At 38.2% G+C, this 24,200-nt stretch overlaps 1 protein-coding gene across 3 annotated transcripts; it reads right to left on the bottom strand.

Moving 5' to 3' along the window:
* Nucleotides 1–14,082: 14,082 nt before the first annotated feature.
* Nucleotides 14,083–20,163, bottom strand: LOC125245882 (gastrula zinc finger protein XlCGF8.2DB-like). 3 transcript variants are annotated; one of them, XM_048156699.1, is made up of 3 exons: nucleotides 20,104–20,163; nucleotides 19,765–20,001; nucleotides 14,083–15,734 (listed from the first exon to the last, which is right to left on the bottom strand). In XM_048156699.1, the coding sequence occupies exons 2-3, from the start codon at nucleotides 19,847–19,849 to the stop codon at nucleotides 14,914–14,916; spliced, it is 906 nt and encodes a 301-aa protein (XP_048012656.1). In that variant the 5' UTR covers nucleotides 19,850–20,001; nucleotides 20,104–20,163; the 3' UTR covers nucleotides 14,083–14,913. The 3 variants fall into 3 exon arrangements, with proteins under 3 accessions (XP_048012656.1, XP_048012657.1, XP_048012655.1); XM_048156700.1 differs by having other exon boundaries at nucleotides 19,765–19,896; nucleotides 20,104–20,161; XM_048156698.1 differs by lacking the exon at nucleotides 20,104–20,163 and having other exon boundaries at nucleotides 19,765–20,097.
* Nucleotides 20,164–24,200: the final 4,037 nt, after the last annotated feature.

The raw sequence follows: 24,200 nt of genomic DNA on the forward strand, positions 1-24,200 counted from the left end.
CGACTTTAAAGTGCCCCTATTATGCTATTCTAAAGGCTACAACAGGTTTATATGCATCAAAGGTCAAAAAACATTTTCTCATAATTTACACATTACCACATTTTTCACTGATTCTGTTACTTATGTGGTATAGCTTAATTATATCATATGATGTAAATATAAGTCAAACTTTTTTCCCATATCTTGAATTTTAGGAACATTCTATGGGCTTCATCATGCAGTAAGATGTCGCCCTGCATCATATTCATCATCAATCAACTGCAGGATGACCTAGGTAAGGGGAAGAGCATGTGCGCTAAATGTGTAAATAATATTACCGCATTATTTTTAACCATAATTAATCTAATTAATAAGTTTAATCAACAGCCCTAAATTTAAGATATGTAATTGCAAGTTGTTTTCAGTTCAAACATGCATTTCAGTCCAGGACCAGGCTTAAGTGTATTAGAATCTGTGTTAAGTGATAAACATTAGGTAGGGTTGGGGATTTGAAGGTTATCAAAATGTTTGATCATGTTAAAGAACAATGACTAATTCTGACAGAAAGATAAATGAATACATATAAAATTATAATCTTTATATTGAGGATATGTTAATATTCACCCATTTTGGATGCTCCATCTCTATGCATGTACTCTTTGAAGGACTGACACTCCTGGAATATCAAGGTCTCCTTTCCAACACCCTTACCTCTTCTGTTCCTCTCCTCCTCATGATGGATGGTGAAGCCTCCAAGTCCAAGGGGGTCATCATGGTCTTGGAAGACACAGGACAGGAAAGACCCAGGGAGTAGTTTCTTACCAGCATCCTTGATGTGTTTGAGGCTCTCAATAATGATGGGAACCTAAAGTTAAAAAGTTATTTGTGTTAATATTAGATTGATGTAAATATAACCACTTAATTTATACAGAGATGGGCATAAATACATGAAAATGTATTTAAAATAAAAATAAATCAAAATAAAATGCAACATACTGTGTATTTCAATAAAAATACAGAATATTTGCTTTAACTTTATTTTGATGGACCCTTTAACACATTCTGTTGACTATAAAATAATGTTGCACCTACATGTACTAACTTTCATTAGTGTTGGTAGACATGTAGTTGCAAAGTTACTTATAGTCAACAAAATGTTAAAAAGGTACCATCAAAATAAAGAGTTACGAAATTTTGTATTTTGAAAATGCACATTTGGAGAAATATTGATGGATTCTCTCATATGTTTATGTCGGTGTAATATTTATTCAATATTTATTGTCATCACTATGAGTGCTGGATACTGTGTTTTCAATTCATACTTGCAGCCGGAGGGTGCTCTGTGCACATTTAGTCCACAAATGACTACTAATGACTACTAAATAACCATGTGACATTCCAGGAACTAACAGAGGCTTCCAGAGATCGCTATAATCATGGCTATAACATGCAGATAGACACTTTTTAAGATAATACAGTGTGTGCAGAATTATTAGGCAAGTTGATTTTCTGATCATATTTTTTTCCCAAGCACATTTTACCAATTCCAATCCACATCAATCCTAATAACTACTATTAATATTGTTTTTAATCATTTATAAGTGATATATAATTGTTCATGAAGGCTGGAAATGAAAAATGCCTTATATTTAGGTGTGCAGAATTATTAGGCAGGTTTTCTTTTACAGGCAAAATGAGCCAAAAAAGAGATTTAACTCAGACTGAAAAGTCAAAAATTATTAAATACTCATGAGAAGGACGCAATACTAATGCAATATTAGAAATTGCAAAGTTAAAGCATGACCAAGGGACAGCAAAATGCTCATTGGGTCAGCGGGGTCAGACAAAAACAGGTGGAAAAGAAAAGACACATGTTAACTGCAAAATAATTAAGAATTAAGGTGAAGAATTAAGTGTGAAACCATCAGGAACCCTTTAGTCTCCAGCGCCACCATTTTCCAGAACTGCAACCTACCTGGAGTCTCCAGAAGTGCAAGGTGTTAGGATCTCAGAGACTTAGGTTAGCTAAAGAATCCTAAAAAATGACCCGCACTTGATAAGAATCACAAGCTGAAGTGTTATAAAATACATGAAGACTGGGTTTTTATAGGCCTTATAGACAGACAGCTTGAGAGTGACTCCTGATGGACCAGCACCACATCCTTTTGTACCACTGTTTGAAGAATTTATCCAGAATCTGGCAGTAAGGTGTTTGAGTTCACTTTTAGTCCATCTCTTATCCTGAAATGTCTGTCTTGCAGAGATGGACTAAAAATGATCTTCCAAAACTTACTGCCAGATTCTGGAAGATAAATTCTTCAAACAGTGGTACAAGAGGATGTGGTGCTGGTCCTTCAGGAGTCACTCTCAAGCTGTCTGTTTATAAGGCCTATAAAAACCCAGTCTTCATGTATTTTATAACACTTCAGCTTGTGATTCTTATCAAGTGCGGGTCATTTTTTAGGATTCTTTAGCTAACCTAAGTCTCTGAGATCCTGAGACCTTGCACTTCTGGAGACTCCAGGTAGGTTGCAGTTCTGGAAAATGGTGGCGCTGGAGACTAAAGGGTTCCTGATGGTTTCACACTTAATTCTTAATTATTTTGCAGTTAACATGTGTCTTTTCTTTTCCACCTGTTTTTGTCTGACCCCGCTGACCCAATGAGCATTTTGCTGTCCCTTGGTCATGCTTTAACTTTGCAATTTCTAGTATTGCATTAGTATTGCGTCCTTCTCATGAGTATTTAATAATTTTTGACTTTTCAGTCTGAGTTAAATCTCTTTTTTGGCTCATTTTGCCTGTAAAAGAAAACCTGCCTAATAATTCTGCACACCTGAATATAAGGCATTTTTCATTTCCAGCCTTCATGAACAATTATATATCACTTATAAATGATTAAAAACAATATTAATAGTAGTTATTAAGATTGATGTGGATTGAAATTGGTAAAATGTGCTTGGAAAAAAAAATATGATCAGAAAATCAACTTGCCTAATAATTCTGTACACAGTGTAAATACACGATTGAGATGATGTATACACGTATTGCCTCAGAATTTGCGTCTGAATAGTGCTCGCTCCGCGGGTGTGGCCGCATTAGTGGATAATGAGCTGAATCACGGACATCTGACATGGCTCTTTTTTCATACAGATTACATAAACAGAGAATATTTGTTTTCGATTTGACTTACAGATCATGCATCATGTAAGCTTTCTTTATTTTGCAAAAAACACAACATTTTTACTCTGAGTGTACATAAATAAAAGAAGATATTTCACAGATTAAAATGGTGTATAACTCTTAATTGTATGTGCAAAATTGACAGAGTATTTTTAGTCTCTTTCACACTGGTAAGAAAAAAACTGAGGTGGTATCGATGGCAATACCTCAGACTCCAGAGTGTTAAGTATGCTCTGGCTTGGAACATTAAGTGCAATGTGAGTGCAGGCCAGTGGGATAGTAGAAAGTGGGGTCAATTGCGCTCAGTTCAAGGCAACCGTGCCTAGTGTGAGTACACCCTAAGTGGGCTCACTTGAACAAGGGATCTGGTGGTTTTGGGGGCAAACACCGCCCGTCATTCACTGATGATTGCGGATCAATTACTCAGTCAAGGCAGGTAATCTCTACCTTCCATGTGCAGCTCCCACACACACTACCTTAGTGACATTTGTAACAAGTGTCCTTTGTTTAGTTTTTCTTGCAGTTTTTCTGCACTTGGCACTGCCTTCCCCTCTCCATCTGTTGCTGCTCCTGCCTGGATCCTGGCTCTTGCACCATCAGCTGTGTGGTTTTTGCTCTCATGTGGCTGTAGCGAAGTTATATTTTTTATGGAAACATGATTTCAAGTTGTAAAATATGAAGGCATCAATATGCCATTTACATTTCGGGGGTTACAAACTGAGCTAAGTCCCCAATAAATGAATCCAAGAGCAGTGGAGAAAATGAGCAATGAGGTGTAGAATTCCAACAAACAGTCTAGTGATGAGTCCTTACAACTTCATTCGTATTTTTTCGAAAAAGTCTGTGAGGTATATGATATCGCAGCCACTGGATGACACTTTTTCCAGAGTGCTGCATCGATCTCCTCCAGGAACTTGGTGCTGTCAAACAACTCAGAAAAACAAGCAAGGCAGTTTCTTTTCGAGAGCCAGCGGACATCAGTATAGAGAAGACACTCAAAACTCTCATTGTTTTGCTAACACAGCTGTTGCAACAGTCTGTCATTAAAGACATGGGCTTCTTTTTTGTTTATCGCCTTGACTGCAACAGTGAGAGAATTGGCGGTGCAAGACAGTGGACTGTGAGGATATGTGGCAACTGCTCCTTCAGCAGAATGGTGAAACCACAGTACCTACCAACCATAGAGGGGGTACCATCAGTTGCACATGCAAGGATGTTAGTGATTGGGATTGATTTCTCTTGTAGATATGCTGAAAGCGTGTTAAAAATGGTCTGGCCCTTGGTGTTGGCCCTATAATGGACATAGGCCAGCAGAGTGTGGTTTTCAGAGGTAGTTGTCTCATACAGCTGAAGGCTGAATGGATAGTCTCGCATAATGGCACATAGCTGCTCCTCTGTTTTGGCACCTATTTCATTTATCCTGCGTGTCATTGCTGAGTGGGATGGATTTCAACACATGTGAGGGATCGCTCTCCATCACAGTAGAGATTTAACTTTTTGATGGCAGGAAGCAAAAACTTCTCTCAGATTGTCAACAGCTATCCACATTTGGCTATCAGCGGGGAGAGGTTATTAGCTCACTATCACATTGGCTGGTATTCCTAGAGAAGAGACTACTAATGGTTCTCCTACCTTGCTTCTCTTTTAGTACCTGGAAGAACTGCCTTGTCTGAGTGCATCTTCATAAGATGCTACTTCAGACGTAAAGGATTTATGGCACAGTAAACACATTAAAAGTTGTACATTGTTTGGAGAAGGTACAAAACAATAGTTATGGTATTCAATTAAATTTTTTCAATCTGCATTTTCAGTTTTTTGCTGGTAGTGTATTTTCCCATTCAAAGTGGACCAATAGTTGTTTTTTTAAATGCACTGTTTGTGGACCAAGTTTTGAACTGAAAAGTAAAATGTCACATAGGCTGTTGTGTATAGAAGACTAGGAATGCAGGATTTGGTGGCACTAAAAGATATAACGAAAGAATAAGGAATACATTATCAATTTATAAAAAAAGTAAAAATGTTAATGAATAACTCACTTTTAAACAGGAAATGAATAGACATTTAAAACTGTTTGTGCAATTCATGTTTTAATTTAAAAATGTTAAATAAACTACAACAATAAATACATTAAAAATGTCAGACATAACTGTTTAATCAATTAATTTTTTAAAACAGTTTAATGAAGCCAAAATGTAAAAACAATTCCCCTTTGCTTTTCTTTATCCATTTGTATGTGTAAACAACCAGCGTATAATAGTTGTTTACACAAGAACCAATCTCTTCCTGTTCCACCGGATGACCATGGCTGTCCCACTCCACCCTCTAGATTTAACCAGACACTCAGGTTCTATAAGCCATTCCATGATTCCCAAAAACTGCCGCCATTCCTACATGATTACACCTAATTCTAATACCACCATAATCTTAGCTTCCACATCCCCAACAACCTCAACCAACCTTTTACATTACCACTAATGCTAGTCATCAATAGAAGATCAGGTTCCATTTACAGCACTTCAACCCAAGGCCACCTGCTCCACCCAGGGTTCCTGAGAAGGGCCAGTGTCTCAAGGTTCATAGCTTGGTACCTAAGTAATGTAACAATAAAGGAATACACAGCCTTAAACAGACATCACACTCTTACCATTACACCATTCAACCTCTCCTCATCCCCAACTCTTGTGTTTTGGATAGGACCCCCCTCAGTAATTACACAAACTCCAGGTTATTTCACCACAGTTTATTTACATTTTTGGTGCCCTTCACCCCTTTCTCACATTGAGCCCTTTGGGGAACCATGTGTCCAGTTTCCTAATCCAGTATTTCTCCCTCCTCAGCCTGTCCCTCTTTCCCCATTCGAGATTGTGCTCCAGCCCACATATCTTAAGGCTTTGGATCCCATGTCTCTGAAAATGAGGCACTGTGCCCCTTACGACATGTTGCTTTATTGACTGTATGCCCATGCCTCCATATTCCAGTGAGGATGGAGTTGCCCGTTTCCCCAACATATGTCATACCGCACTGGGAGCATCGGATAAGGTAAAATACAATTCTTTCTGTTGAGGGGGATGGCCTGAGTGATCCTGTTCACCTCCATCCGTCCTCCTCATGTCCTCCCAATGTCTCATGAGTTTTTGTTGGAAAAACAGTGTTTTTCACTGCCGCAACTCTGTCACCTACCCTGGTGCAAATTCACTGAAACCTCAAGAGCTGGGCCTTGACAATCCCCTTGAAGTGTTTTGATGGCTGCTCCGATGGAGCAAAGTGTGAGTGTCTGTGGGTTTAAAAAAGACTTTACATCCAGTCTACATCCATGTACAAAATCCAGAAAGTCCCCTTCCATGCCTTCCCAGACTCCCCACACGTCATCCAGGTATTCTTCAGTATTGGGTGGGAAGAGATTTGCTTTTCAGGAACACAGACTCCTCCAACTCGGCCATGTAGATATTTGCATATGCTGGTGCAAACCTCTTGCTCATAACCGTGCATTAACATGTAGGTAATGTTGACCATTAAACTTGAAGTCGTTCATGGTAAGGCTCAGCTCTAGGAGTCTCAAAAGTCTCTTGTCTGGTCTCCCTTTCTCCGGTTATCTCTGAATACAGCTCCTAACTGCCGCCAGTCCCCTCTCCGTCTCTATGTTCATGTAGAGACTCTACAACTCCATGGAAAAGAGACTGCCATTAGGACTAATCCTCATCCCCTCAACCTCCAGGAAATGTTACATGTCCCTAATGTATTTGGTGGACCTGGTGGAGAGAGGATTAAGGTACGAGGTAATGAGCTTGGTCACCCCATAGCTCCCACTCCCACAATCCGATACTGTTGGCCTACCAGGAGGGACATCTGGGAACAGCCAAGTGGCCCTTTCCTTATTCACCTTCAGAAGTAGATATAATCTCTCCTTCCTAGGTGTATCTTGTCCACTAATATACTGGACCTGCTTGTTATTTATTCCTCCCTCCTGCAATAGTTGCAGCTTCCTCTTGATCAATTCTACCAATTCTGGAAAAATGGCCTCTCTAATTTCTGGTAGAATTCTAGGTCTCACAGTTGCTTAAAGTCCTCCCTGACATACTGCTCCCTGTTCATGATGACCACTGTGGCACCATTATATGCAGAATTTATCACCAAAGTTCTGTCCTTCCCGAGTCCTTTCAGGGCTTCCCATTCCACCTTGGAGAGGTTCTAAGTTTCCAGAACCTCTTTTAGGGCTGGACGATTATGGCCTAAAATCAAAACCTCGATTAATTGAACATTTTACCTCGATTAAGATTAATGAACTATTATTTTATTTCTGATTTTTTTTTTTTTTTTTTTTTTTGCCCTCATAGTTCACTGACAAGGTTTGTACTGTAAATATCCTATGATTGACTATTAAGGTGGGATATTTTTTTTCCTGTTGAAAGAGTGATCTGACATCATAGCTCACTATCAGCAGTTATTTTATCTATGGTTTGTAACATTTCTTACAGGTTTCTGCTTGTTGTAAATCAGATAAAGATAAATTAGCACAGTACCAGTAGTGATTGCGTGTGTGAATTAGTCATACCGTCTCTCTATTAATTGTGAAGCTGTGGGTTGTAAATAGTTCCTTCAAAAGTAGAAAAAATAGATGCTATAACTTTTGAGTTTCTAAGCTATTTTAGTGATAAATCACAGGACAGCGCTGACAACAAGTTTCTGCGTTCCTCTGTGTGCGCGCGATCTTCACGTTTTGCGCAGCTGTTTGTATGAGTGTTCGTGCCACATGCAGCTGCGCGAGCGCGGCATAGATATATGTATATATCTATGCGAGCGCGGTAGCTCGATATAATAATACACATCCGATCGTCTAATCGCTCGAATGTCCAAACCATAAAACAAATACAACTGACAAAGTTTAGTCAAGACGCAAGGCTCACCGCTCGCGCGCCATCACTATGTGTTGAACCGGCGTTCACCTCCGTGTTTTGCTTTTATGCCACTGACTGGACTGGGCGGAGTCACGTGGCTACACACGCAGTTATGTTTTTAAGGGGGAAGTATTAACAGGATTAAAAAAACGAAATAACCGACATGGGAAAATTACGTCGGTTAGAGGTTCTGAATTTCGGTTTCGATTACTTTTCGATTAATCGTCCAGCCCTAACCTCTTTCATCCCTTTCATAATCCTCTGATCTTCCTGATCTTCTCCAGACTAGCTCCGCCTCCTGACTTCTCTTTGGCACCCACCCTACCTCACAGTAACGGGAAGAATGCTGAGAATATATTATGTTTTATTAGATAGGAAGTCAGGCCAAATACTAGTGTGTTTTGGGTCGCCTAGGAAGGGTTCCCCAGCCTCAAAGCAATAAATTAGCAAATGGATTGTTGAGGCAATCTCTTTGGCTTACAAGGCGTTCTGTCTGCTTTCACCTTTGCCAATCAGGGCTTGTTCTACCAGAAGTATGGAATCTTCTAAAGGGTTTCCCTTCAGGAAGTCTGTGATGCGGCAGGCTGGGCCTCCCCGCACATGTTCATAAGATTTTTCGGACTTTTACTGTGCTCACATCTTAAGATAAAGGCAAATTAACATTGAATTGTTAAACACAAAACAGTCAATACCTAAATACTTTTTGTCACTACCGAACAAGCTATGGCTGTTTTAGTATTGACATTGTTTTTGTAGTGATATTAAGTTGTTTATTTTATGTATAATAATTCATAACATTTAATTTTTTACATTTTCACTGATAGAGAAACACAAAAGACGTAAATATGCCCAAAAGTAAAGCTCAGCGCCAGAGTAAATAGAATCAGGGATGACCACATAAGTTTCTTTCTTTTTGTAGGCATTGCTGGTTTCTTAAGGAGAAAGCTAGAGGGAAAATTTAAATACATACAAGACTTGACAGAAAGGGAAAAGAGATACACAAGATGGAGAGCAATTCAAAAACAGCATAGGGTACGTATGAATGCGTCTTGAATACTGTCTTTATAAATGTGCAACAGGAGTCAAGTCCACATTACATTCCCTTGTGAGGCCTGCAATCATAGTGACGGAAATAAACATTAAAGATGGCAACTTCTATGTCAACAGATTTAGCATTGTACAACAACAAAAGGTGTACTTTTATTTGAAGTGTTGTAGAGCGCAGCATTTGGGTTGCTCCCAGACCACAAAACTGGGGAGCAACTTGACAGAGAGTGACTGGATAGAAAACACACACTTTATATCTCTGTCTCTGTGAATTACTGGTGCCCCACATTACATTACAAAACACAACACCCAGATGTGACAAGTAGTATGTTTACAGAAGAGATTTGCCATTGTACTGTGGTGTTTAGGAACGTCTGTACAATATCACACCATGTCGGCGCCGAGAGCCTAGTGGTTAGTGCGCCAACATATGGCGCAAATGCGTTCACGGTGACCCAAGTTCGATTCCCGACTCAAGGTCCTTTGCCGATCCTACCCCCCTCTCTCTGCCCAATGCTTTCCAGTCTACTCTCTACTGTCCTCTCCAAATAAAGGCACAAAAAGCCCATAAGAATATCACACCATATAGCATTTATTTGGTGTCAAAAGATTGACTGTGCATGGCATTACGAAGCAATTCTGCACCAGTGTTTGTGCACTGTATTTTAATTTCCTCTCTACAGTAGAAGAGGCACAATAGATTGTAGATGTCTTCTACAGTAAATGGGGGTTTCCTCAAGTCATAGGGTGCCTTGATAGCACTCATATTTCCATAGACCGTCCTGAAGGCTCACAGAGTGGAAAGCAAAGGATATTATTCCATTATTATGCAAGCATTAGTAGATTATAAGGGTATCTTTAAAGACCTTGGATGGGCCAGAGGCATACATGATGCCAGAGCTTTTGCCAATTCAGCGTTGTTTAGGAAGGCAGAAGAAGGCACACTTTTCAACCCTATTCCAGTAAAATCCATTGAGGGAGTTAACATTCCTCTACTGATTATGACAGATCCTGCCTATCCCCTCAAATGAGAGGAAGCTATACATTCAAAAGCTGTAAAGTAAATGTTCAATTCCATCTCTCTGAAGTGAGGCACTAAAGCAATATGTTCATTTATATCAAAGGCGGCTGTCGATACATCCCTCACAGTAGTTACACAAGAGGGCTAGACTTAACAACTTAGCCAGAAGCAACTTTGTGTTTTTTAGCTTACATTTCTAACATGCATATCTCTAGACATAGCTTCATTTTGGCCTGAAATGTCGTTACAACTCAAAACAATCTGTCAAGTTACAAATGAAACTCAAATGAATATACATGTATTGTTTAAGGGTGTCATACCATTCAATTTTAAAACACACTATTAGAAGAAGACACCACCACTTCCGAATCAAAAGCATGTAAAGAAATGTTGTTCACAATGAAAAGGGTATACTGGAATAGAGAAAGAATGGCATATGCCATAAAAAACAGTCATTTTACAGATCTGGAATGGCAAGCCCTAAAATCAACAAAAAAAGAAAAGATTACTGATACATGCTACATGACTGATAGATCAAGTGGTTTTCTCAGTCACATTATGACCTCTATATGAAATGCAGATTACGGGTAATGGTAATATTTCTTTGGAGTAACTAATTATGCATTTATTATTCACCACAATATCATGCCCAGTCTTCTCAGTCCAGCTCCCAGGATCAATTTGCTGAGCAAGAAAATTAATAAAAGTATATTTTTGTATTAGTAACAGTTCTTCTTCAATTTGAAAAATTACCCAACACTGCCTGGCTGTTACTGTTCATTTCTACATCGTTTTTGAAAACTTTTTTTATGTTGCCTAGTCTTTGCTGGATGGTATGGATGATGTTCCGCATGAGTAAGGCCATGTTTAAGAAGTAATTGGTTTTACTTTCTTGTAAACAGCTGTTCTGCTACTTGACTGTTGACTTTTCCAGCAAGTTGTGGGACTAGGTCAAGCTTTCGCAGGGCACTGCAGGCATCCTTTGTATTATTCTCATGGAATTGGTCATACAGAGCATAATGCTCTGTTGAACCAGTTATTGGATGGCCTTCACAGTCTGGGACCAGTTTCTTGCAGTTCAGCCAAGGTAGTGACACCTTCAGTTTTCCATCTTTGGTTTGTGCTGTTGTCTGGAGTTAGGGCCCTTAACCATACTTAAAATGGTTTGAAGGGCAACCTTTCTGGTTCTCTGAGATTCATATGTGTTGTTAGGTTGGCACGTGCTTCCAAGAAAGCAGGATGTCTGCAAAATCATGAGGATTTTCTGCTCAGATGTTATACTTTGTACGGTTTACAATGTTACGCTGGAACATAAGCACAGCCCAACCACCTGAGATGAAAAAAGAAAACCTAGTTTATCCAACTAAAAAGGTGCTCATTCACAGTGAATCAATACAAAATCAAATTTCAAATAATAAGAGTAACACATTTGGAAGCTATTACACCCTGGGAAAACCATTAATAATAATAATGGTAGCTCCCACATACAGTACACTATGTGAAATTTAGCCTACCTGATGCAGCCCAAATCATTTGAAAAATCTTGTTGTATGTTGTCTGCCTGTTGTATGTTGTATGTTGTCTGTATGTTGTCTGCCAAAAGTGGAAAGTTTGTGGAACTGCAAATGGATTATTTTGGTGACCTTTGGAAATATCAAAACACAAATGTGTTGAAACATCTTGATCTTGCAGTCATTGAAAAAGTATGTTTATGAATTGTTTGTTAATCTTGGCTTGCATTACATGTGACAAATCCTCGACCAATCCTTTCCATTCAAAATGCCTCTCAAAAACATTTCATATCAGCCTCTCCATTAAAGTTTTCTGGAGGCTGTGCAAGGTCACTTTCTAAAGAAATAATGTAAGAACATCACAGAGAAATGCACTTTCTCTGTGATGTTGTTACATTATTTCTCTGAGAGTAATCTGAGTGAAATTAACATCTAAATCAATCTACTCCATGACAACATTCCAACCTGACAAATGGAAGGCTCCCTTCTTATGGAGGTCCATGATGACCACTGGTGGATGATCACCACAGTTCACCCAAGAGTACTGGTAATCATGTTCTGTAAGTGCTTCAAAGTGAAGAAATCCATGCAGAACTGTATCCCGTGGTCATTTCCAAAAACTCGACCACTCTGCTCATAGCAGTATGGATCTAAGGGGAGAAACAAAATATTGGAAAACCAAATGTTTAGTTGTACATTTGTACATTTACCCAGTTAAAAGATTCAATTACTTGCTACTCCAACCTTGTAGCCTGAAATCTCATCCCCGTCTCTACGCGACTACATACAGGCTCGGTAAGGTGCTTGGGATTGCTAGGTAACCACGTAATGTTCATTGTTCCCTTTTGCCACCATTTCTCATTGCGTTGCCCGTCGTCCTCAGCTATTCCATCTATCTGGTCTAACCGCTCGGATATCCGTTATGCTATACTGAGGTAAAAAAAACCGTTTACCTCAATTACTGTATCCTGTGATCGGTCTCTGAGTAACCTACATAGAGCAATTGCAGGATGTAATGTGCAGTTATTGCTTATGTTTAACTGTCAGACTCTCACGGATAAGCCTATTGTGCTCTGCGTGTTACTAACTGAGAAAAACTTTGACTTCCTACTACTCCCTAAACATGGCAAACTCCACCTAAATCTCCTCACTCCACACTGAAAATGGCTACCTAGCCAAACCTCATTTGACATTTAGGGGTGGTGGTAGCTTCACTCTCAGCCAGGCCGGATCAACCACAGTAATGATCAAGATAGCAGATTGGATCACACACTACAACCTGTGATATGTATAAATATTTAGCACATTAAAATTGTTTCGTTTTTCCTTAATTCTTGTTTTAGTTACCAGCAGATTAAGCTTATTTGCTTACAAGCTTATTTTTTTAAGCTTTTATTTATTTTACAAATGTGCTTTAATTGTTCTGTGGTTGATGTTATGCCAAGAGAGTCTTTAAGTGGTTTGGTCTAAATCACTTTTGTGATTTTCAATCGTTTGTTTGTTGAATGATGTTAAAACAAGAAAGCCTTTATTAAAAAAATCCTTTTTTTTATTACATATTTAAACAAATGTCAAATAAACATATTTGCGAAAAAAGAGTTTATCAGCCTACATGTCGTATTTTCTTTACATGTGCATCTCATTAAATCTTTAGTTCAACTGACCCTTCGCTTGGAAGTTTGATTATCAGGCAATCTAACCAATCATAACGCCAAATCCGTCATTTTGTCTGACAAAGCAGTCAGGAGAGTTAGTAGATTAACGTTGTGGACATGAACTTGAAATATGGTGTGTACTGACATCTTTCCGCAGTTGAAACAACATTCCTTATGATGTTTATTAAACTTGGCAATGACATGTATGTAGACTGTACGACGAGGACACCTATTGAATCGTAGGCTGCGTCGCATGTTAGCACATCATTAGCATGCGCTATAAGTTGTAGCGCCACACAATCTAACATCGACGTAGCCATCCATTGTGGGCCTTTTGGACAAACTAATAAGTGCAAGAAATGTTAAATGCAGTTGTGTCACCTGTGCATACAGAGTATACATGGTTAGAAAAAACAGGCTGCAAGCAAACTGTGCTGATTACAAAATTTGCATTACATGCACACTAGCTTGGGTAAAAACTGTAGTATACTTTGGGCTTAACACCGAGAAGCATTACAGGTAATGAGATAATTAAGTGATGATTGAGCATTAGTGATGAACACCTGTTATCAACAAAAACAGAAAAAAAGAAACAAAACAACTACAACTGACTTACATCCACACAGGCTTAGATGAAATCAACTACAAATAAAAGATCACATTAAATCTCTCAAGAGCTCAGCAGATGATGATTAAGTAACTCCAAAACAGCATTACTGTCTTCACTTATTACAAACCAGTTTGCCTTTTTTCTTTCAAAATTAGTTTCTCAGAATTAACAGAGGCTTTACTCTATTGTTAATGTTTTATTGAAAATAATTTCATTTGAAGTCACCATTATGGTGATTAGCGTTCCCTCAACTTTTTGTTAGCTTTTATCTGGCTTCTTTAACAGTGTTCATAAAACAAATTTGTTGTAGCAAAGAAAGAAATGATAAAGAGTTAGTTTCAGATTTGATTGTGCAACCTCCACAAAAATATGTTGATTACAATGTATTAAGCTGACTCAAATTTATGAAATATAGCTCTATAAAACACAATTACTACAATGATACATATTTTCTGGTTTTATTTTTATATTGTTGAGTCATTTAAAACACTTTCCACACCCAAAACACACATAGGGTCTCACATTTGCATGACTTTTCAAGTGTATCTGTGAGGGTACGTTTACACGACAACGATATGGTTAAAACGGATAAGTTTTTCCTTTGAGTTTTCCGCGTACAGATGACACCATTATCAAAATGATCCCCATTCATACAAATCCATGAAAATGACTAAAAACGCTAGATGGCGTTAGATGGCGATGAAACACTATAGAATGAACGTGTAATGCGTGTGTGCATGACATCACCATTTTCATAGATTCACGTTTTTGTTGTTTACGTGGAGACCGTTTTCAAAAACTTGCACTTTGAAACCTGTTTTCAAAAGTTTGCATTTTCAGACCGCCAAAACGCATAAAAAGTTTTCCGTTTTTAATTGAAAATGGTGTCATTTAAACAGCCCCTGAGTGTTATATCAAAATATTACACTAATCAAAATTAAAAGGTCTCCCTCCAGAGTGAATGTGCAATTTGAGACTGCTCTATTTTGTAAACCTCTTGCCACATTGAGCAACACTACAATTTCTTTTCACAATGAGTTTGCAAATGGCGTTTTAGGTCTCTTTGATTTGTGAAAAACTTCTCACACTGAAGACATGCAAAAGGCTTCCTTTTAACGTGAGTTTTCATGTGGACATTAAGGGTTGGTCTGTGTGTAAAACTCTTTCCACATTGAGGGCACGTGTAAGGCTTTTCTCCAGTGTGAATTCTCATGTGGCTATTAAGGCTTCCTTTTCGATAGAAATTTTTTCCACAATTTTGACAGGTGTAGAGACTCTCTCCAGTGTGAATTCTCATGTGGACTGTAAGGTTTCCTTTTCGGCTGAAACATATTCCACACAGTTTGCAGGTGTAAGGCTTCTCTCCAGTGTGACTTCTCATGTGTGCATTAAGAGTTGGCTTATGTGAAAAACTTGTTCCACATTGAGGACAGGTGTAAGGCTTCTCTCCAGTATGAATTCTCATGTGGCTTTTAAGGCTTCCTTTTCGAATGAAACTATTTCCACACTCTTGGCAGGTGTAAGGCTTCTCTCCAGTGTGAATTCTCATATGGACTTTAAGGCTTCCTTTTTCAGTGAAACTCATTCCACACTGTTGGCAGTTGTAAGGCTTCTCTCCGGTGTGAGTTCTTATGTGGACTTCAAGATGTCCTTTTTGGGTGAAACTCTTTCCACACTGAAAACAGGTGTAATTACTTCTAGTTGGCGTCTTTTCTGTCTGCGAGCAATTCATATATTTTTCTTCAGTTTTAAAGTCATGATGTTTATCATTATCACAATGATCTTTCACTTCCATTTCATTCAGTTCTTGACTCTCCACTTTCAGCGCCATCAGGTCTAAAGTGAACAGAGACACATACAAGTTAACCTCAGTTTAATGTCACAAAGCAACAGGCATCAAAACATTTAGACATTTAAAGCATCAAAACCTATGCTAGGGTTAGTTTTTGCAACCTATGCAAACCCTATACCCAACTAAGCTGAAAGAGACATTTCCTGTAATCCCAGAATCTCTTCTTAACTCTTCACTTTCTTTAGGACACATCCCAGAAATGTTTAGGCGGGTAATTATTAAACCCTTTATCAAAAAGAAATACTCAATTATAGACTGATCTCAAAGCTGCCATTTATGCCTAAAATATAAAAAAATAGTATCATCTCAGCTATGTTCAGTAGTTTTTTTCAGTTTCTAGTGCTATTAGATCTTGCAGCAACATAGTTTTACACCAACTTCCAAACAGTGTATTTTAAATAATACTGAGTCCACCTTTAAATTTTATATTTTTATGGGTCCAAGCACCAAAGGTGCTGGAACTAGAGGTCTTCTTGGGTCCTAAAATCTGTACCCAAACCCAACGTCCATAATTTTTTTTTTTTTTTTTAAAGAAAACCCGACCCGAGACAGACCCAATGAAATTAGTCCCAAGTCCGACCCAACAGCATATATTTTATATATGCCGACTGGACCCGAACATAAACAGCATTGACATGTACACAGCCTGCAGCCAGTCAGGAAAAATCCTGGTGTCCTACTGACTGATTTGAACTTTCAACACACAAATGTATCAAATAGGATAAAACAGCACTGTGTTATCCCACATAATCATGACCGGAAGAAGTGAAAGCAGTCGTCTGTGGCATAATAAAATCTCCATTGCTCTCGAGCGCTTGTCTCTCATTAGTAATCACTCCAGCGGCCTCGTTCCTCTCCAACGGCTTTCAGCCGCGCCCTGCTTCATACTACAGTAACGTTAATAAATCTTTAATACATTAACTCATCCATGAATGTGATTTCTGCCCGAGTCCCATCGGATTCTTAGACATTAAAGGATTAGTTCACTTCTGAATGAAAATTTCCTGATAATTTACTCACCCCCATGTCTTTCTTCAGTCGAAAAGAAATTATGGTTTTTGATGAAAACATTCCAGGATTATTCTCCTTATAGTGGACTTCAATGGACTTACAGTTTCTGTGTAGCTTCAAAAGGCTTTAAACGATACCAGATGAGGAAAAAGCTTACGCTGTATGTCCTACGCCTTCCCTATTCAACTTATGGAGTGAACGCAGTGCCAGTTCCATTTTTCCGTAAGTAGAATAGGAAAGGCGTAGGACATACAGCGTAAGCTTTTTGAAGAATACGGAAGACAGAAGCACTCGTAAGGCGATCACTTGTGTTTATAAAGCATATACATTTGAATTTTTCTAAAATGGCTGATTGTTTCACTAGATAAGACCCTTATTCCTCGTCTGGTATTGTTTAAAGCCCTTTGAAGCTGCACTGAAACATTTTGGTCATTTTGACCTTCAACCGTCTGGAGGCCATTGAAGTCCACTATATGGAGAATAATCCTGGAATGTTTTCATCAAAAACCTTAATTTCTTTTCGACTGAAGAAAGAAAGACATGAACATCTTGGATGACATGGGGGTGAGTAAATGAACAGGAAAATTTTATTTCAAAGTGGACTAATCCTTTAAGACAACACCTCCCTTGATTCCACAAAATCAAGGTGTCATCAAGCTACGCCTTTTTGAATAAGCAACCTCTAGTGGCACACAAAAATTACATATTGTGCCAACAATATCTAGTGATGGGCGATCTCAAAACACTGCTTCATGAAGCTTTGAAGCTTTACTAATCTTTTTTTCAACTCAGTGGTTCGGAGCGTGCATCCAATTGCCAAAGTCATGTGAACTATTGAAATTTCGAAACACTTACTATGTAACAAAGCCTTGTTTAATGAAATCACTTGACTTTGGTGCTCTGAACCACTGATTCAAAACAAAAGATTTGTAAAGCTTTATGAAGCAGTGTTTTGAGATCGTCCAACACTAGACATTGTTGGACATTGTTGGACACTAGACTTTTTTTTTTTTTTTTTGGTGAACAAAAAGTATTCTCGTTGTTTCATAATATTAAGGTTGAACCACTGTACTCACATGAACTGTTTTAAATATGTCTTTTGTACATTTCTGGGCATTAAAAAAGATCTTGCTGGCAATGCAGGCCTCACTGAGCCATCAGATTTTATCAAAAATATCTTTAAAAAAAAAATCTTAATTTGTGTTTCAAAGATGAACGAAGGTCTTACAAGTGTGGAACGACATGAGGGTGAGTAATTAATGACCGAATTTTCATTTTGAGTGATCTAAACCCCTCCTATATATTGCCCAGCAGGCAAACCCTATCAAAAACAATACTTCCAGAAATGTTTTGAAGATTTGTGAACAAATTTGTTTGAAAAAGTTGGCAAGGCTTCAGCTGGGTGCCTCACAACAGACTGCTGGACATCTAGGGCAACATGTGGTTTTATGTCAGTTACATGCCACTTGAAAATTGTCTGTTGGACTGTTTTGAATTTGCCAAAAGGCACACTGTAGACAATCTGGCAGAAAATATTTTAAGATTTCCCAGAGAATGGAACAAAATAGCAGCTTGTGTCACTTTGCTGCCGTACCATGGGTGCAGCAGGTGCAATGATATTATGCAGCGGCTGTGACCCCCTGCTTGCACAGGGAGCGTGCCTTGCAACCATGGAGACATTTGTGAGATGCTGCGTAATATCATTGCGCCTGCTGCACCCATGGTATGGCAGCAAAGTTCCTTGATTATTACGCCGGAATGAGAGTATAGTTCCTAGCCATATCAGCCTAGAAAATCGCAACTTTTCATTTTCCGTCTGTCTTAGTACACAATGTAACTACAGTGTAACTACACAATGTGTGTGTGTGTGTGTGTGTATATATATATAAAGGGCTATTCAGACATCTAGTGGCTACAGTATGGTATTACAGATTATTTTTTTAGTCCTTTGATTAAGTGTTTTCGTAGCTGGTAGGCGGAGTTTTCACTGTGCAACCATGTCTTTTGCATTTTCTTCTTTGAAAACCATATAGTAGCGAAATTTCCATGAATTTAAAGCGTTTTCCCCACGGGCATCATCGTTTCCACTAGCAGCAGCGATTCAATCTGCGTCTGAGTTCACGTGAGTCATCACTGGCAACAGAACCAGGAAATACTGTATAATCAAGCAGCGCTTAATGTGTTACGGCAAAATAATGATTTATTTAGTTTTAAATGAAACGATTGTAATCCTGAGATTATCCCCCCTTTTTTCAAAATGTAACTGTAATCTGATTACTTTTAATTGACGTAACTAACAAATTACAGTTAATGGATTTTTGTATCCTGATTATGTAACGCCGTTACACATATTTCGTTACTCCCCAACCCTGGCTATAGACCTTATTGAGAGCAGTGCCAAGACAGGTATGAAGGCGAGGCTGTGAGGTATAAACTTGCTGTGTTTTTAATGGCATCCATGGTAAAAAAATTAAAAAAAAAAAAAAAGCTCCTAGATCACTCATAATTTTCCATAAAAAGGAGTTTTTTTGTAGACTGAAATTTCTTGGAAAGATAATTTTGCAGTGATTCGTCAACAAAATCCAAAAACACATTAAATAACAGTACAACCCACTGAAAAGATTTATGTTTATCCCTCACAGCCTCGCTGTCACTACCGTTAATCCCTGGAATAAAATGTCACTGTAGTTTTTCCTAATGCTCTTATTTCCTCTTGTGCTAAAATCCACCTGTGAAGAATATCCCACACGTGTTGCTGCTACAGTTCAAGAGAAGAAACACTCATCTTAGATCAACTTATGATTCTATATTTACAACTGAGCTTGATAAAAGACGTGGAAATCAAAAGTATCATCTTCTCAGCTGCATATGAAGTAGTGGCGGACAGGCACACAGTTGTGCCGCACACACTCAACATGTCTGTCTTCAAAACTATCATTCATTTCTGTAGAGCTGGACATTTTAGTAAAGATCAAATGAGTTCAGTTTGAGAATGAAACCAACCTGTTTGTTCATCAGTATCTTCTTGTTTGACACTGTATGCTGCTTCAATTTTCATGTCTTCAGTCTCCACTTTAATAAACGCCATCTTTATAATAGTGTATGTGGATCTCAGTCACTTCACCAGGAGTTTTTCTGTGTGTTTAGACATATTGTCATGTTTAAGAGGTGAATTAACAGAAAGAAAAATAAATCTCTGGGTGCATCTCAATCAGCTCCCTAGTTCAGTAGTCAGCACACCTAATTAGCCCCAAAAAGGAAAAAATAAATAAAATAAAATGTCACTTGGAAAAGATATAAACAGTCTGAACATTTGCAAACATTAAATGCTTAAATACAAACCTTTCTTCAGCAGTATCACAACAGACACAGGAGCGCAGCTTTATGATGTCACATTGCCACACCAAAATAAAAGTCCTGTTCACACTTTGCTGTCTAAATTCATATATATGCATCAAAATTTACAAAAAAACATAGATAATAAAACATGTAAGATATATTCATATTTGAATTCTTTGTGAAGTACATATTTAAATACACCCAGGTGAAATAAATACTATTGTGTTTTTGAACCATATTATAATAAAGTGTAGTATACTGTATACATTATACTATTTACAACACTTTGTTAATGAATGCTTCAGCATACAGTAGTATTTAGTTTTTTACTACAGCAAACAGTGTATATTGTAGTTTAATATACCCTATAGCTGTAGAAAACTTAGTACAGTATTGGTAAAGTAATTTGTTTATATTACTATAGCTGTTATGTTATCACAGCAACTATAAAATTACCACAACAAATTAATTCAAGTACTTTACTATAGTATGGTTAAAAAAACAATATAGTATTTTTTCATCTGGGCATGTTTAATCATGCTGAAAATAATGTGTACGTGTACAAGCACATCTAAAGTGTGATTCTAAAATTCAAAGCAGTCATGTTTGAGTGCAGAAATCATTTTAACATTTTTTAAACTAACAAGCCTTTTTTATTTATTTATTTTTTACTTCATTTCTGTTTGACGCATTTTTCCCAAAAGACCCATACAAAAAGTCAAACTAATTCTTTATGGTATTACAGATTATTTTTTAGTCCTTTGCCTGCCAGCTACGAAAACACTTTATCAGAGTTTTCACTGTACAACCATGTCTTTTGCATTGTCTTCTTTGAAAACAAAATAGTAGCGAAATTTCCATGAATTTATAGCGTTTTCCCTGCGGGCAGCATCGTTTCCACTAGCAGCAGCGATTCAATCTGCGTCTGAGGAGATTGTAGACGGGTGTTATTTGCGCATGCACCAGCGGGTGGTTCAAGTGAGTCATCACTGGCAACAGAACCAAGAAATACTGTATAATCAAGCAGCGCTTAATGTGTTACGGCAAAATAATGATTTATTTAGTTTTAAATTAAACGATTGTAATCCTGAGATTATCCCCCCTTTTTTCAAAATGTAACTGTAATCTGATTACTTTTTATTGACGTAACTAACAAATTACAGTTACTGGATTTTTGTATCCTGATTATGTAACGCCGTTACACATATTCCGTTACTCCCCAACCCTGGCTATAGACCTTATTCAGAGCAGTGTTAATTTCTGTTTGACGCATTTTTCCCAAAAGAGCCATACAAAAAGTCAAACTAATTCTTTATTAGAATCACAGACTACTTTAAAAACACAAAACAAACAAGTAATAATCTATTAAATATTAAATTATTCAGTCTAAGGCTGGAGAGAAATGTTCATCAGCATAGAATTTTCTGAGGTCTCCATTTATACTCAAAGCCACTGGAATGCAAGCCTGCAACCTTTAGCAAAAAAAAAAACCCAAACAAACAAAAACTTAATGGCTAATGCTAATGCTGCGGTGTTGTAGGTATGCAGGAAAGGAGACCAGAGGCCCTTTTTTGAATGGATCTCATTGAAGAAGAGGCTTTACTACACTGAATAAATCACTTTTGTAAGGAAACAGCTTAATGAATTGACTATGCGCTTGACTAATGCTCGCAGACCTCTTCATTTACCAGCCTTATCAATTGAAAACTTTGTTACTGTCAGTTGTTTCATCAATCTGCAGAGCAAACGTTGTCTTGTATCTTGTTGTTAAGGTCAGAACCAGCAATTGGCAGTAGCTGAAAAGCCAATCAGAATGATCATGATGAATCGGCCGAAAGCAGACGAGGACCAACTTCAGCCGATGGTGCGGAACACACTAAGAAAACTTAGTCGGCCGACAAACAAAAACTGCCCGATGGTCAACCGTCGGCTTGGTGTGTTCCTGCCTTCATTCATAATTTCACTCAGCTAATGGCAATACTCATTTCTGATTCATCAATCGCCCCATCTAGTGGTCTGTTATTCCACGCAAACAGCACAACTGATAACATACCGCTTGAGCATGTACAGCGAGTTGATTTGAGTTAATAAAATAAGATGAAATTCATATTTTGTTTAATTATGTATCAAATAGCTGCATAATAAGCAAGATAATTTCACAGTGCAGTCTTGTATCACCCTGAAGACGTTCTTTTTTACATAAAAATCTGCTGACTGTACATTAGCCTTGCCGATAATGGGGTCACGTCCCACCTGTTGTTCCATTGCTCGAGCACCACCGCCTCAGGCAAATTCATCTCTTCACAAATGCTTTTCTGGGCTTCAGAGAATCCAATTTTCCAGTATGTAATGAGGGAGGCCTTTGCATTTGAGAGTAAATTCACTGCATTGTGGCAGATTGAAGGAGATTGTTGTTTGTTTGTAATTGTCACCAGCAGGTGGCAGTAGCTGAACAGCCAATCAGAATGATCAGATGGACCAACGAGCTCCAACAACGATTCAACATGTCGAATCAGCTGAAAAAAAGCAGACGAGGGCCGACGGTACGGAACACACTGCTGACGAACAAAAACTGTCCGAAGGCCAACAGTCGGCTTGGTGTGTTCCTGCCTTTAGAGATCGAGCAGAACCTCACACCCTTCCTGATCATGCTCTGCTTAGACTTTATAGTTTGCCAGGAAACTCAGTAATGTATCTGGCACATATAATGCCCGCATAGTCTGTGATGCTTCACTGAAAATAACAAGCCTAGGAGTACCCATGATTCATTCACACTCACCAACTTGTCGCTTTAATCTTGTCGCTTTGTCAACAATTCAGTGAAGGCCAAATACCTGATGTGTGGCTATTAGGTAAATAATATTTTTGGTATATCAACCTCAAAGTTGAAACAAATTAATTTTACACATGACATGACCAAGTGTCTTCTTTCAATAGAGAACACAAAAATAATAGATTCATAAATTACAACCATTTTATTTTAGGAATGCCATTATATCTGTGCTCAGTTAACAGAAAAAAATCTGTTTTACAGGGGACAGTGGCCACCTATTTAGACCCTGGCTGGTGACTCCAATTCTTCATCCAGCCTCAGAAGCACATGAGAGATACAGCAGGGCACAAAGGAAAATGAGGGGAGTTGTGGAGAGATGCATTGGAGTTTTGGAATCTAGATTCCGACGCATTGATCACTCTGAGTGAGTGCTCTTCATACACACGGAAGAGGGAATGCCAAATTACTGTGGCGTGTGTGTGTGCTTCATAATATATGCCAGATGCATCATGTGCCATTCAGGTGCCAACATTCAAGAGGCACCTGACGAGACTTATGAGTCTCTGAGGGATGTAGGAAACCCTCCTAGCAACTCAGGATTGCAAGCACTCAATACAATACAATACAGGTCACATTAATCAATAGTAATCAAAGCAGATAACCAAGTGTTGACAAAGTTATTCTTGTCCATTTAGAAAGATAGTGTAAGACAGTGTTTAGCTTTTACGCAACCCACAGTTGGAAACAGCTTCTAGATGTCACCAGATGAGCCCCAATAGTAGCCATATTTATGTCCAGATTGAAAAAATGTTTACCTGTGCATTCATTCATTATAAATAAAACTTGACTTATTTGATTCATCTTTAAAGCGCTTTTTACAATGCAGAATGTGTCAAAGCAGCTTTACAGTGATAACTGGCAAATAATTTTTGATCAAACAGATGTTGAATATCAAGTGTCCCCAACTAAGCAAGCCAAAGGTGACAGCAACTCCAACAGGTGACAAAATGGAGAAAAAAACCTTGAGAAAAACCAGGCTCAGTCAGGGGGCCAGTTCTCCTCTGGCCAACAACGAACAGTGCAATATTGTGATTCAGGCAGCACTACAGGTCATGTGTTCCTGGTTCCAGCTGCTCTAATGTTTGTGTATGCCAGGTTAGAGATGAGTTTTTAGTCTAGATTTAAACTGACAGAGTGTGTCTGCTTCCTGAACAATGCTAGGAAGATTGTTCCAGATTTTAGGTGCCAAATAGGAGAAGGATCTACCTTGATTTTGATATTCTAGCTTTTATCAAATGACCAGAATTTTAAGATCGCAATAGATGTT

This window comes from Megalobrama amblycephala, linkage group LG14, assembly GCF_018812025.1.
Source record: "Megalobrama amblycephala isolate DHTTF-2021 linkage group LG14, ASM1881202v1, whole genome shotgun sequence".
Classification (NCBI taxonomy): Eukaryota; Metazoa; Chordata; class Actinopteri; order Cypriniformes; family Xenocyprididae; genus Megalobrama; species Megalobrama amblycephala.

What these genes read in the sequence shown, in the direction of transcription:
- LOC125245882 (XM_048156699.1), bottom strand. Translation starts at nt 19,849, where the DNA reads ATGGCGTTTATTAAAGTGGAGACTGAAGACATGAAAATTGAAGCAGCA. An exon ending in AGATACTGATGAACAAACAG is followed by an intron (nt 15,735 to 19,764) that starts GTTGGTTTCATT and finishes TGTTCACTTTAG; the next exon opens with ACCTGATGGCGCTGAAAGTG.